This window comes from Aspergillus ruber, assembly GCF_000600275.1.
Source record: "Aspergillus ruber CBS 135680 unplaced genomic scaffold scaffold00004, whole genome shotgun sequence".
NCBI classification, from domain to species: Eukaryota; Fungi; Ascomycota; class Eurotiomycetes; order Eurotiales; family Aspergillaceae; genus Aspergillus; species Aspergillus ruber.
The window spans coordinates 452796-465895 of record NW_024467300.1 but is presented as its reverse complement, the minus strand read 5'-3'; the positions used below and the strand labels follow the sequence as shown (position 1 = coordinate 465895).

Below are 13100 nucleotides of genomic sequence, written 5' to 3'. Positions count from 1 at the left end.
AGTCTGACATCAGGGCAATTTCCCTAGTCACATCCAGCCGATATGAGTTTCATGTCAATTCCACACGGTAAGGCACACAGCGGATACCTGAGCCACTGCGAAGGAATCTGCTGTGAAGGTTGGGATTGGCTGCGAGTTCGAATTGACTCTGATCCTTCGTAAAAGACATAGGGGCAACACTGCGATCTAGCACAGCCAATGCTCGGAATGGCGTCATAGCCATAGCGGATCGTCAACAACCGATGAGCGAGCAACCATGGATCCCGGGGGGAATAGGATAGGGGGGAAGTGAGGTGGCTGTGGCTGATGTATCCTAGAGCACTGTAGAAGATGAAAGATAAACAAGGACACGCAGGTTCATCGCTGCATGGAACAAGGAACTTGCATTCTCATCCTGGCTGGGGGATGGCTATCCTGTCTACAGGAGAGTAACACACGCGTGCGTGGTTTCCCGGTCATGCCCAGGATATGCGGCCATTGACAGGTTAGACACCCGACATGAAACCGGTCGGTTATAGTCCTAGTCAAGTTCAATTTCGCCGCGGATTAATGCATCCATACTCTGCACGGGCAACTACACCAGCCAAGCCTGTGGCGGGTGATATGACGGAGAGCTCCGAGAGACTAGCCGGGCTGTTGGTAGTCTGGGGAAATGTTCAAAAAAGAAAAAAAGACAGGGGCGAAGAATCCAGATGTCTCTTAAGAGGCTGTCCGGTTTCATAGTCAGTTGCCATAGTGGCGAGTGACGACAGTAGCATCATCATCCGGCATCATTGGCAGAGTACAATTGGGCTGACCAGACAATAAACCCGGTGGTTCAACTGGGGAATAGCGAAGAAGGAACCGGTTTCTTTTGTGTTCTCTCAGCAGTAGTAGTAGTATCGTACTATGTAGAACAATGCTAGAAGACCAATGCTCTGTAGTAGAGGGCATGTACGCCGTACAGTAATGCAGATCTCTGCGTCATAGGCGTTGGCTCGCTATTTAAGGAATTTGGTGCGGTGACTTCATTTTCTCCTCTTTTTCTTTTTGGTTTATTTTTTCGGTCTTTCTTCCTTTTTTACTTTTTCTTTTATCTTTTATCTTTTATCTTTGGATCTTTTGTCACTGCAGGTATCAAAGTATTTCCTACTGCTGTTAAACTACGTACTGCTGCTACGCTGCTGCTGCTGAAGTAATCCTCTGACATCCCCGCCAACATCCTTCAATCTCTTCTTCCTTGAGTGTCTTTTCTACCGTTGTGTTATCTCTTTTATCTTGATATCCTCTATTCGCACTGACTGTGTTCTCTTATTCCCTTCTGTTCTGTCGCTGCATTCTCGTGTGGCAAATTCCCTAGCCCTCTCTCTTCTCCCTCTTTCTCTCTCTTTTTCCCCCACAGAAGAATCTGCGGGTTTTCTCGTATTCCGCCGTCAAATAAAAAAACATCCGCCCCTGAGTCTAACACAAAAAAAGAAAAGACACTATGAGCACTATACAAAGTCTCAAAAACTTCATACGTCATGGCAAGCAGGCCCGTCTAGTGACGCCGCATGCCGAACCCACCACCAATGTCTCGCCCATCCACGCCCAACATCAGCGCCAGCCCCAGGGCGCCTCCGCCGCCGGCAACCTCGACGCTATCGACAGCAAACTTAGCAATAAACAAGATGCTGGTCACCAGAAATCTCCCGACGGGCAGTCGCAGCACAAGCGCGCACGGGAGGCCGAGATCGAGAAGATTGTCGCTGAGGAAAGACACATCAGTTCGCAGATGCCCAAGTACCCGGGGCTAGAGCGCTGGGTTCTGCTGGAGAAGATGGGTGATGGCGCGTTTAGCAATGTCTATCGCGCCAAGGATGCGACTGGTTCTCATGATCAGGTGGCCATCAAGGTCGTTCGGAAATACGAAATGAACAGCACTCAGGTAAGTTCTTTTTCCCTTCGTCGCTCGGTCTTGCCATGGCTCGCTAACTTGTTTGTTGGACAGCGCGCAAATATTCTCAAAGAAGTCCAGATCATGCGCCAAATCGACCATCCGAATGTTGTCAAACTCATTGATTTCTCCGAGGCTCGTCAATATTACTATATCGTCCTCGAGTTATGCCCTGGGGGCGAGCTATTCCACCAGATCGTCCGCCTAACATACTTTAGCGAGGAACTTAGTCGCCACGTGATCCTCCAAGTCGCAAAGGCTATTGAGTATCTGCACGAGACCTCGGGTGTTGTTCATCGGTACGTTGCTCCCTCTGTAGTCGGATATTGATCGCATACTAATCTGCGCAGTGATATTAAACCAGAAAACCTCCTCTTCTACCCCATACCCTTTACCCCTAGCAAGCACCCTAAGCCTGTCCAGCCAGGAGACGAAGACAAGGTGGATGAGGGTGAATTCATTCAGGGAGTTGGATCAGGTGGTATTGGAACAATCAAGATTGCCGACTTTGGTCTCTCCAAGGTGATCTGGGACAACCAGACCATGACACCATGTGGTACTGTTGGGTATACTGCTCCAGAAATCGTCAAGGATGAACGGTATTCCAAGAGTGTTGACATGTGGGCCCTGGGCTGTGTTCTATACACTCTTCTCTGTGGTTTCCCTCCTTTCTACGACGAGAGCATTCAGGTTCTCACTGAAAAGGTGGCCCGCGGGCAGTACACATTCCTGTCTCCCTGGTGGGACGAGATTTCCAAGTCAGCTCAGGACCTCATTTCTCACCTCCTAACTGTCGACCCGGAAAAGCGCTACACTATCAGAGAATTCCTGGACCACCCTTGGATTCGCGAGTCGAACGAGGAGACACAGGCAGCCGCAGATGCTCCGCCCCTTGCAACTCCCAGACCACAGCAAACGTCCACGGATCCTATGGCAGCAGAAACACCTTCTATTGTCGACCGTCCATTGGACTTCCGCTCGCCTGGTGCCATTAACCTGCGTGAGGTGTTTGATGTCGGGTACGCCGTACGTCGGGAAGAGGAAGAGAAGAAACGTCGCAGGAATTCCAAGCAGGCATACAAAGACCCTACTGCTCGCTTCCAATCTGCTCTGAATCCGCTCAACGAAGCCTCCGATGACGAGGAAGAGGAACGAATCACATATCAACCTTTGGAAAACCCGCCACCGAAGGTCCACAAATCCTCTCAGCTGGCAAAGGACATGGCCTCCATGGAAGTCAAGTTACGATCGACAAACCTAGACGCCCACGCCAACCCACCAGTGGCACAAAAGTACCCCCGCAACAAGGCCGATATCGAGAAGAAGCCCATTGCTCGGGGTCCTCGGGAGCCATTCGAACTCAGTCTCAACAAGGCTACATTATTAGAGAAGAGAGGTCAGCGCCAACAAGCTGCTTAATCTGTTTCTTCTATCCGCTCTATTCCCCCCTCGTCCCATCTACCGCCTGTTACCCTTCTTTTGCCTCCATTGACGAGTTTGATGAGATAAAAGAAAGTACACGAATTTCTTTTCTTTTCCGCGTTCCTTTCACGTTCGGTTTCAATCTGGGATCGGGTCTTGTCTCTGGTTTGCATTAGCTTTTTTTTTTTTTTTTTCTTTTCGTTGGGGTCTGGTTTGGTTTGGTTTAAGCATTAGTTATGGGATTTCTCTTTTTTTTTTTTCTTTCTTTTAATTTATGCTGGGTTCATTTCTTTGCTATACTAGGTTTATACACGATTGTCCTATTTGTTCTGTTCTGTTCTACTCTTAAAGAGTTATCTGATTTGGTATACATATGGGCAATTTCAGGTTGCATTTCTTGCTTGTTTGCTTGCATTCGTGGGCTTAGATTGCTTTGCTTGTACAAGTACGTAAATGGATGTTCTACTGTCTCTTGTTCGTAAGTCACTTCCCAATGGTAATACTTTTGGGCGCATGCCATCACCGCCTAAGTATATCAACCTTCCATTTGCTAGGGCTAGTATGTAATAACAGTGAAGTAGAGCGAGCATGTATTTACTAAACATGTACATACAATCATCGATTCGTCATAGAAAACAAGCAAGTCAAGAGTGGAAAAGAAAAGCAAACACAACACGCCATGCCACATTTCTGGGATATTCGTATGCTTCATGCCTTCAATAAAAACAGCGAAAAGCAACAACAATCCTCCTCTTTTTCTTTTCCCTCTTTGAGTGGAGTACATTTTCCAAAAGACGAACAAAGAAGGTCACAGAGTCTGCTTCCCCCTCGTCTCAATCGGAAAAAAGCACATTGCCACAAATGCAGCCAACATCAACGCCCCAGAGACATAAATTGGCACCTTCGGATCCGCACCACTCGCATAAATCGCCACAATCGGCGCACAAAGTCCCGCAATCCGATTCAAACAGCTCGCAATCCCATTCCCTGTACCCCGAACCGGCGCCGGAAATACTTCCGGTGTATACGCATACAACACCCCGTACGAGATATTCTGGAAAAACGCCTCAAGACAGGAACAGACGAGTTGGGTGTTTGAGTCCGGGGCGGCGGTGAAGCAGAAGAGGATTACGCCGGTGAGCATGGTGGAGATGGCCATTGTGCCTTTGCGGCCAATGTATTTGATTTCGACGGTGTAACAGGCGAGGATAGAGCCGGGGACGCCGACTATGGAGGTTATGGCATAGTTGCGGTAGGTTATGTAGGTGGAGCTGGAGGCGGAGAAGTATTGGGGGAGGAAGGCGTTGAAGAGGGGATAGGCCATGCCGATTGTTACCCAGCAGAACCAGATTAGGACGGCTGTTTTGTTAGCATTCATCTTGAGCTAGTGGAAGGGGAAAGGGCTTACTGCAAAGACCAAGCCTCTTCGTAGCGAAAAGAGGCGCAATCCGCTGAAACGAGAACTTGGAAATTGTCCGCTTGATAATCTCCATATAACTCAGTTTCGGACTTTCAACCTCCTCTTGACGACCACCAATCTCGTTAAGAACATCCACCGTAAGCCATGTAGTCTTCTTATTCCTGTACGCAATACCCTGCACCGCAGCCACGGCTTCATCCTGACGACCGCGTGAAAGCAAAAACTTGGGCGACTCGTACAGATGAAAAAGGAAGAAACGGCCGAGAAACATGACAAAGGTAATTGCGCCTAGAGTGAGAACAAGGTATCGCCAGCCCATGTTGTCTTCCTTTTTGCAGCAGGCTTCGCCGGGAGCCACTAGGGCGCAGCTATCTTCTGGTGCACAGGAGTAGTTTGGGACTAAGCCCCATGCCACAACACTATTATCATTAGCATATTTCCTTTTGTTTCCCTGTGAATTTTGAACGTACCTTGCAATCAGGTTACCAATCGGCCACCACACACTCAGCATGGTCAGGAGATTTCCAGAAGCAAACGGGAGGAATTCCAAGAAGAGCGCTCCATCCACAGGCAGGTTACCACCAACACCGAGACCAAGGCAGGCGTATAGGGCAGATGTTCTGTTCACATTAGTCTCATGCAAGCCAAAGGAGAGTTATTATTGTTGAGTAAACATACCCAACCCAATTAGGCCCACCTCCGGCAGCCAAGCCAAACGCTCCACTGATAAGAAGAGTCAAGTTAAAGGCCGGCCGCCGTCCGATCACATCAGACGCAATACCCCAAAATGAGGCACCGATACAGAGACCCAAGAACAGGGCACAAGTCGAGAAACGAACTCGATTGTCTGAGACGCCAAACTCCGCAGAGAGTTGGGTTAATGTTAGGGCAATTCCCTATACGTGATTAGTCTCTCAACTCATGTATCTTAAGAGTACTGCATACCTGTAGCCATAGGCTGGAAGAAGTTAGCTTCGACCTATCGCTTCTGAGGGGTAAAGGTACTCACTTGTCTGCTAACCAACCGCATCCACACAGCGCAAATAGCTCCCATTGATAACGGCCCATTCCAATGTCCGAAATCGCCCTGTTGATTACTTTTGCTTTTCCTGTATCAGTGTTAATAACACTGCCCGCTTAACCGAACAAATTGTCTCCTCTCCAAACACAACATACGGTCATAGGTAGAGTCATGGCCCGAGGTAGAAATATCCGACTCGACCTCCGCTCTGAGAGCATCAATAGTCAAGAGACCGCCCACGGACACAGGACCAACACCATTTTCTGATCTATCCAGGCTTCTGCCATCCGATTTCTCATCCGGGTTGGGCTTCTTCTCTGGGTCTGCCGAAAACGGTGGCGGGGGAGAGGGCGAGCGCTCAGGCGAAGACGGGGCGAGAGGCACCACAACTCCGGGAAAATTCGAATTTTCCTGTCGCTTGAAGGGATTGAGGATCAACGGCATCTTGATGGTGGGCTGGAATTGTCGCTAGGGAAGAATGATGGAGAAACGAGAGCTGATCGGGAAGACGCGATTGGGAAACCGGACAAAATGCACTGACGTTATTACTTCGAAATATCAGTCCGTGAATCTGAGTAGGTCAATTGTAGGCTTTGCGTATGGGCTAATTTCTACTAGAAATCGGCTTTCGTGATTGGCGCAATCGGGACAAATGCAAAAACCCTAGATCGTGAGAACGGACAGACTTCGACGATTGTTGCAAAGGGCCAATTGGCAGATGCAATAGCTGTTGAAATCGGGGCTTGCTGCAAAACCGTTGGACTTGCGCGACGGGACTCGATCTTGAATACCGGGCAAACGGTTCGATTGTCGCACAGGGTTGACACTCGGATGCAGGGTCTAGAATCGATAATGGCGCACGGGGATTCGGGCTGGTGATCGAGGAAACCGTTGCTTCTGGTGATACTGCTGTCGCTAGCGATGCTGCTACTTGTCGTACGGTTGAAGAAGTGACGGAGAGGTTTCCTGTTGAATCAAATGAAATAAGAGAGAAAAATATGTATCGAGGACAGAAAAGACACCGAGAACAGGCTCAGTGATGAATCAAAATAATGTTGTCGGATTGGAAAGGACGATGTCTGGCCAGGGGACGAATCTCGACCAAATAAGAGGCGAGGACGAAAGTAGAAAGAGAACCGTGAGAAGAGCTCAAGCAGCTTCACACCGTCGTCAATCTGGATCGGAAGAGGGAGGGAAAAGGAAGAGTTGATGACGAAGGAGAAGAGATGGAAAAGGCAAAAGAAAAAGAGAGGAAAGAGAGCGTATATAAGAAAGCAGCAGTAATAGTAGTATTCTCTTAAGATTCACTCCTACTCCCGCTGCTTTTTTCTTTTCCCATTTGGGATTAGTGTCAGGCGGCTCATAGATAGCTGTATCAATACGCCGTAATACACGGTATCCGCCAATAAAAGCGCAGACGGAGTACTCCGTGGGAAACTAGCCTTGGCCTTATTCGGACTAGCCGCAGTCGGATGTAAATTACGGAGCAGGTATTATGGTAATAGATTTCCGTACGTAGACTTCACCCATGGACTCAGGCATCACCGAATTCGAACAAATAATGACTCTCATCCGGTTACTGTTAGGCTGATATCATAGCGCAAATAAACATACACACAGACACCTCCGATCCATTCAGAAATTAGAGAAAAAGAAAAGGTTATTACGAGTCCAAGCCCTCACAGGCCCTGATTGGCCGAGGAGAAATCCGCCGACTGCTTGGCCTGAGCGCCGCGTTTAATCTCCGCCCACTCGGGAAGGCGGTGGACCCGGAGGGAGAGGCCTGCCGAATCAAGAGGGGTGGTGGGCGAACCCCGCATACTGCTAATTCAGCAAAGCTAGGCCGGAAACGTCACTAGCCATCTTGGCATGGCGTGCTTTATGTTGTCCGGTTCAAGTTGGACTCTTCCACAGTTTCTATCAATGCTACTCTGGGATATAACCATGTCAGCTATCATGTACGATGATGTGATGGGGTATTTACTTTTTGCTATTTCCTTTCTTCGGTTCAGTTTAAAATTGCCATCATTTTTGAGATCAAGAGTCCGTCAGTCTTGGCTCACGTGTTGCACCTCGCCGTAAATAATGATGAATTCTTCTGCAGCCATGATGTAGGACAGCTGGAGAAACCTATGCTCGGTGTTAGGTTGCTTCTAGCACTCCTCTTAAAATCCGGGGCCTTTCATTTCAAGACACTCTTGCCTCTGGTTCCTGTTTTTCGGTAATATCGTCTAATGTCCGCCAGATCTTGCAAATTTTCCAGATATAGATCATGCAAGGAGAACGATTATGCAGACACAACGTGTCTGCCATGTCAACACAATGTCCATGCTTTTTTCACCAAATCGATATAAAGCAAGGGAATCCCAGATCTACGGGTAATATACACTGGTTAAAAGTCGGAGAAACAATACGAGGAGCTTAACATGACACCGACATTTCATATAACCGCCTCTAAGAATATATAGGTTCGTATAGCTGATTCAAAATCGAGCACTAGCGCCATTATTGTGTTGTTAACAGACTCCTGTGGTGAAAAGGTCTAATCCTAGAATAGCACAGGAGGTTAGGGCTGGGTGGTTACTCTGGAGGTACGTAGCACCGACAGTCTAGACATCTCCGCGAGATCTGGGCCTTTCTCTTCAAGCCATGCTCTCTCAATCCGTGAGTGGAAAGTTCGTTTTCATGTTCATCTTCAAGAGCCGTTAGTTCTTCGGCCATACCAGTCCATGAAGGCCCTAGTTGGCCGGGTTCTGTCATATCTCTGCCGTAGTATCAGTCACCTGACAACGCTACATGTCACTACTAATTAATACCCGTATGGCAAATAATCGAATCAGGTGTAGATAGACGACCAACCCGTGATAATCAGAACCAAAACGTAAGACTACTACCAGATACGGTGAAATACCGATCTAACTATAAGAGTGTATGATTATCGCCCCGCTGTTTCCGCATCCGCTTATGTGGGTCTCATGCTCGGGTAGCCAATCGGTGGGTCGGAGATTTTTTCTAACTGTCATGTGGTTTTGTAACTTACCATTACCGTACTGTACATCATTCAGATCGAGATCTCAGGAATACTACCAGGGATACTTTAGTTGCATTTGCATGAATGAATGTTATGCTTATGCTGACTGATCGAGTGTTCATTCTTCATCGAGTGTACTGCTCCTAAATTATTGGTGTGTTGCGGCACGTGGCTGTCAAGACCAGAATGCGGGGGAGGAACATAAAGAAAGTGAGGAAGCGATTGTGGCTTCGCACGGGATATACTTTTGATCATTTAGTCTCTTTACGGGGTACTCCGTACGCATATTCGTGTTGTATTCTAACGCATAATGCCCGGATTCTGTACATAAATGAATTTATGTACACAGCACGAATCACTGTGTATGCACGCTCATTTAGCAGGTACGGTGTCCAATCACATACACTATACACAAGAACTCTGATTCCTTGCTTCTGCCGCTAATATCGCTTGCAGTGTAATACAGAGTAGCTGTTATGTAGCATATCAGATACAGTCAGATTATGCTTATCAGCTCAGGGCAGCATCCTAGCGCCGAACTATATGCATCATCCATATCCCTGTCGCTCTTAAGCCCTATTTACTAAGCTTCATGATTTCCATTCCTGGTATCTCGCATTTCGAAAATTTTAGGGGCATCTGCATTTGTGTTGAGTTCAATCTTTGACTTTTTTCCAAGCATCGATGCTTTAATTTTCCTGAATAGGTAATATGATCCTGTTGACATATACCTAGGGCGCTGATAAGATATAGCGTATGAAAACTGCGTCGATGCCAGAAGTACTTGATATAGTATACAATTGAAATGACCGACCAGTGTTGACACAGGCAGGCATTGGTCGATCGTCCTGCGAGACCGTGACGAGCCATCCCTGGGTTATTTTCCCTCGACGTCCTCGGACCAGGATCATCGCTGCTATGGCAATCATCTTGCCTACTGTTATCGACAGTCTTTGCTTTTTCCGGTAAATGTATACAATCCATGTCATCACACATATTCCCTTGTCCTGATCAATGAGAGCAATACCCTTCCATCCCGCTCGCTGGAGGATTCCGTTTGCAGGGATTGGTTCACCAGGTTTCCATTGATGTCATTTCCGAGGTAAGCGCTGCTCATATATCAAATGGTCATTCTCGTTCCACCAAGGATGTTTCCGGGAACCGGCCTGGGGGCTGACAGTTCCGTGTATGCATTGTTGGGGATCTTTTCTCTGCATACAGTAAAGGTACCCGGCGCTATGGGCAGTGTATCTGCCTATATGGAACCTTGATATTGATACTGCGGGCCATTTACTAGGCATCTTGGTATTATAGTTCTTACTGTACTGTATGTTAGCTTCGTATAAGGTGGTTAGTGTAAGTATGGGATTCCTTGTTTCCCGACGGTTTTCCGTGACATATCTATCGTGTCGAGAGTGTGGTGTTGCTTGTTCCATTGCAGGATACTCATCTTGGATTTGGAGTTTTCCGGCTTTTTAATTTCAAACAAGATTGGAACTGCGCAGGTGCAAAAAGCATGTTCTCAGGGATTGATGGTATCCCGTTTCCCGCTTATATATCTGGTAGCAACTCAGCAGACAAACAGTTGTACAATTGCATCAGAGTTGTGCTCTGGGATATAAGTTGATCGTACGTACTTAGTCCAGAGGACGCTATTAATTGAGAAAGGAAGCAATAAAGAAATAGAAAAGGGAAAGGAGGAAGGAAAAACCATAGGAATAGAAGGTAAGAAAAATAAAAAAACAAAAAAATGGACTCGCGGGGAATCGAACCCCGGACCACCCCCATGCTAAGGGGGTATTATACCACTAAACCACAAGCCCACTTGATGTAAAAGTGGGTTACTATCTTGCATAATATTCTTTACGAGTAATTCATTCATGCATAGCCTGTGATCAACCGCCATCCCTTGAATATCTCGAGCCCAACGACTTCATTTTCCGTAGACACCCAAACGCTACATCACTTGCTCCAAATGGGACTATCTATCATAAGAAACGAGTGGGACCATTCCCATACATATTTGATAGTCTTCATGTTTGAAATTTATCGTCTCTACCCATGACAGATATGGAGGCATGGTCGCTAACAGAATCATTTTCAGTCTGTCACAGCGCATGTCATGTCCTCTGGCATCAGTACAGAGCATCTCTGCTCGTTGCCGTCTTTTCTAAGCGGTTGACAGGGATAGTGTCAGCGAACATGTTGTATCGGATCTTTGCTAGGCTGATGTACTTCGTACTATCTTGTTTGATGCCTGCTCATTTACTCATTTTTGCTAACTGATGGGCTGAATCATGTGACCAGAGAAATCACCATTCTTCCCTGGCTTATGGCAACAACACCGTGACTTAATTTCCAGATAGCGACACCCATCTTACAATCGACCTTCTCTGTCTAGTGCTATTGCCGAGAGAAGGAGCGGATTAGCCGATGAGGACCTTCTCTCCGCTCCGACAAGATTTTCTGCGGGTCTAGAGATCTCCGCTTAAAAGTCGGCCAGACCGCCGCCACTGATTTCTCTATTTTTACGTTTGACGAGAACCTCGTGCGAATCGATTCCCCCACGATTCCAGATATTTGGGCAGGATTATTGACTATTGGTTAATATCCCTGGCCTTACTATGCAAAGGAACGCCGGATTGCCCGAGCAGCAATCAGAGATATCCGCTTTTACAACCGCGACTCCAGATTCATGGTTTGAAAAGCCATCGACCGGTGTAGCCCATGATAATACTGATTCGAGTGGAAGAATGGTAACTGATGCGGAGAAAAGAGTCGAACCGACAATTCAATCTCACCATGACCAACCACCCGCACATGAAGCACAGGCACTCGAGGATGGTCTCCACAGGTCATCTGAAGAGTTCCCATCATGCCATTCAGCTCGTAGCAACGCATTGAGTCGAATGACAACGGATGCGGATGGCAACAGTTACCCCGAGGGAGGGCTGGACGCATGGCTGGTAGTTTTTGGGTGTTTCATGGGCCTTTTTGGTTCTCTTGGCCTCGTCAACTCCATCGGTACTTTCCAAGCTTATATCGATGACCATCAACTCAAAGAATACAGCTCTGGCACCAATGGGTGGATTTTTAGCATGTTCGCCTTTTTGTGCTTCTTCTGTGGCGTCCAGATAGGTCCGGTCTTTGACGCCAAGGGCCCGCGCTTTTTAGTTCTTGCAGGCTCGATCCTGATTATAGCGATGATGATCTCTATTGGGTTCTGTACTCAATACTGGCATTTTATGCTCTCTGTCGGCCTCGCAGGTGGCATTGGATCTTCCCTGATTTTCACGCCTGCTATATCAGCCGTGGGCCATTTTTTCAACGAAAAGCGAGGAATTGCGACAGGCCTTGCAGCGACTGGGGGCTCCGTTGGGGGTGTCATCTTTCCTCTGGTCTTGCAAGATTTGTTTCCTAAAATTGGATTCGGGTGGGCAACCCGCGTGGTAGCATTGATTTGCTTGATCTCGCTGATTGTGGCTTGCCTGTTAATTAAGTCTCGACTGCCTAAGAAGCCAGCATCCAAAGAGAATGTTTTACCCGACTTTCGCATTTTCAGGGACCCCAAGTTTGCCCTCACAACGGCCGGTGTATTCTTCGTTGAGTGGGGCCTTTTCATCCCGATTAGTTATATCTCTTCTTATGCATTATCTCATGGTGTTTCAACCGAATTGTCGTATCAGATGCTTGCCATTCTCAACGCTGGCTCGTTTTTTGGAAGAGGGATCCCGGGATTCTTTGCCGACTACTTTGGACGCTTTAATACTCTCATAGTCACAGTCGCCCTATGCCTTATCTGCTGTGCATGCCTGTGGCTTCCTGCTGGCGACAGCCTTCCACTTATGATCGTGTACAGCGCCATTTTTGGCTTTGCAAGTGGTAGCAACATCAGTCTCACCCCGGTGTGCATCGGACAGCTCTGCAAAACAGAGCACTACGGCAGATACTACGCAACTTCATACACAATCGTAAGCTTTGGGTAAGTCTAAGCTTCTTTTCTGTTGGTAAAAGGAATTGGAACTAATTGCCGAGAATAGAACTCTGACTGGTATTCCGATTGCTGGAGAGATCCTCGCGCGTTGTGACGGACAGTACTGGGGTCTCATTGCATTTACGACATGCTGCTACGCTGCAGGTCTTGCGTGTGTCACTGCTGCGAAATTGATCCATGTTGGATGGCGTCGACCATGGGTCATTTACTGAATTGAGTTTCGAATGAATACCTTGGACACCGACGCGTAAGCCAACCCTCTGTCAACCAAAAGTTCGAATGATTTCAAAATGAAGC

At 47.5% G+C, this 13100-nt stretch overlaps 3 protein-coding genes and 1 non-coding gene across 4 annotated transcripts; 2 read left to right on the top strand and 2 right to left on the bottom strand.

The window, feature by feature from the left end:
- Nucleotides 1-1051: 1051 nt before the first annotated feature.
- Nucleotides 1052-3531, top strand: EURHEDRAFT_409307 (serine/threonine-protein kinase). The gene is made up of 3 exons (XM_040781047.1): nucleotides 1052-1906; nucleotides 1970-2214; nucleotides 2266-3531. Exons 1-3 carry the CDS (start codon nucleotides 1466-1468, stop codon nucleotides 3332-3334), a joined length of 1755 nt encoding a protein of 584 aa, XP_040641693.1. The 5' UTR covers nucleotides 1052-1465; the 3' UTR covers nucleotides 3335-3531.
- A 614-nt stretch (nucleotides 3532-4145) lies between these two features.
- Nucleotides 4146-6222, bottom strand: EURHEDRAFT_449817 (putative sugar transporter; the record flags this gene model as incomplete). The annotated part of the gene is made up of 7 exons (XM_040783848.1): nucleotides 4146-4696; nucleotides 4746-5176; nucleotides 5228-5377; nucleotides 5436-5653; nucleotides 5703-5715; nucleotides 5767-5866; nucleotides 5934-6222. The coding sequence occupies 7 exons, from the start codon at nucleotides 6220-6222 to the stop codon at nucleotides 4146-4148; spliced, it is 1752 nt and encodes a 583-aa protein (XP_040641692.1).
- A 4338-nt stretch (nucleotides 6223-10560) lies between these two features.
- EURHEDRAFT_t33 lies at nucleotides 10561-10632 on the bottom strand. Its single transcript has one exon. It is a non-coding gene; the product is annotated as a tRNA-Ala (tRNA).
- Nucleotides 10633-11562: 930 nt separating this feature from the next.
- EURHEDRAFT_449045 (MCT family MFS transporter) lies at nucleotides 11563-13015 on the top strand (the record flags this gene model as incomplete). The annotated part of the gene is made up of 2 exons (XM_040783781.1): nucleotides 11563-12791; nucleotides 12850-13015. 2 exons carry the CDS (start codon nucleotides 11563-11565, stop codon nucleotides 13013-13015), a joined length of 1395 nt encoding a protein of 464 aa, XP_040641691.1.
- Nucleotides 13016-13100: the final 85 nt, after the last annotated feature.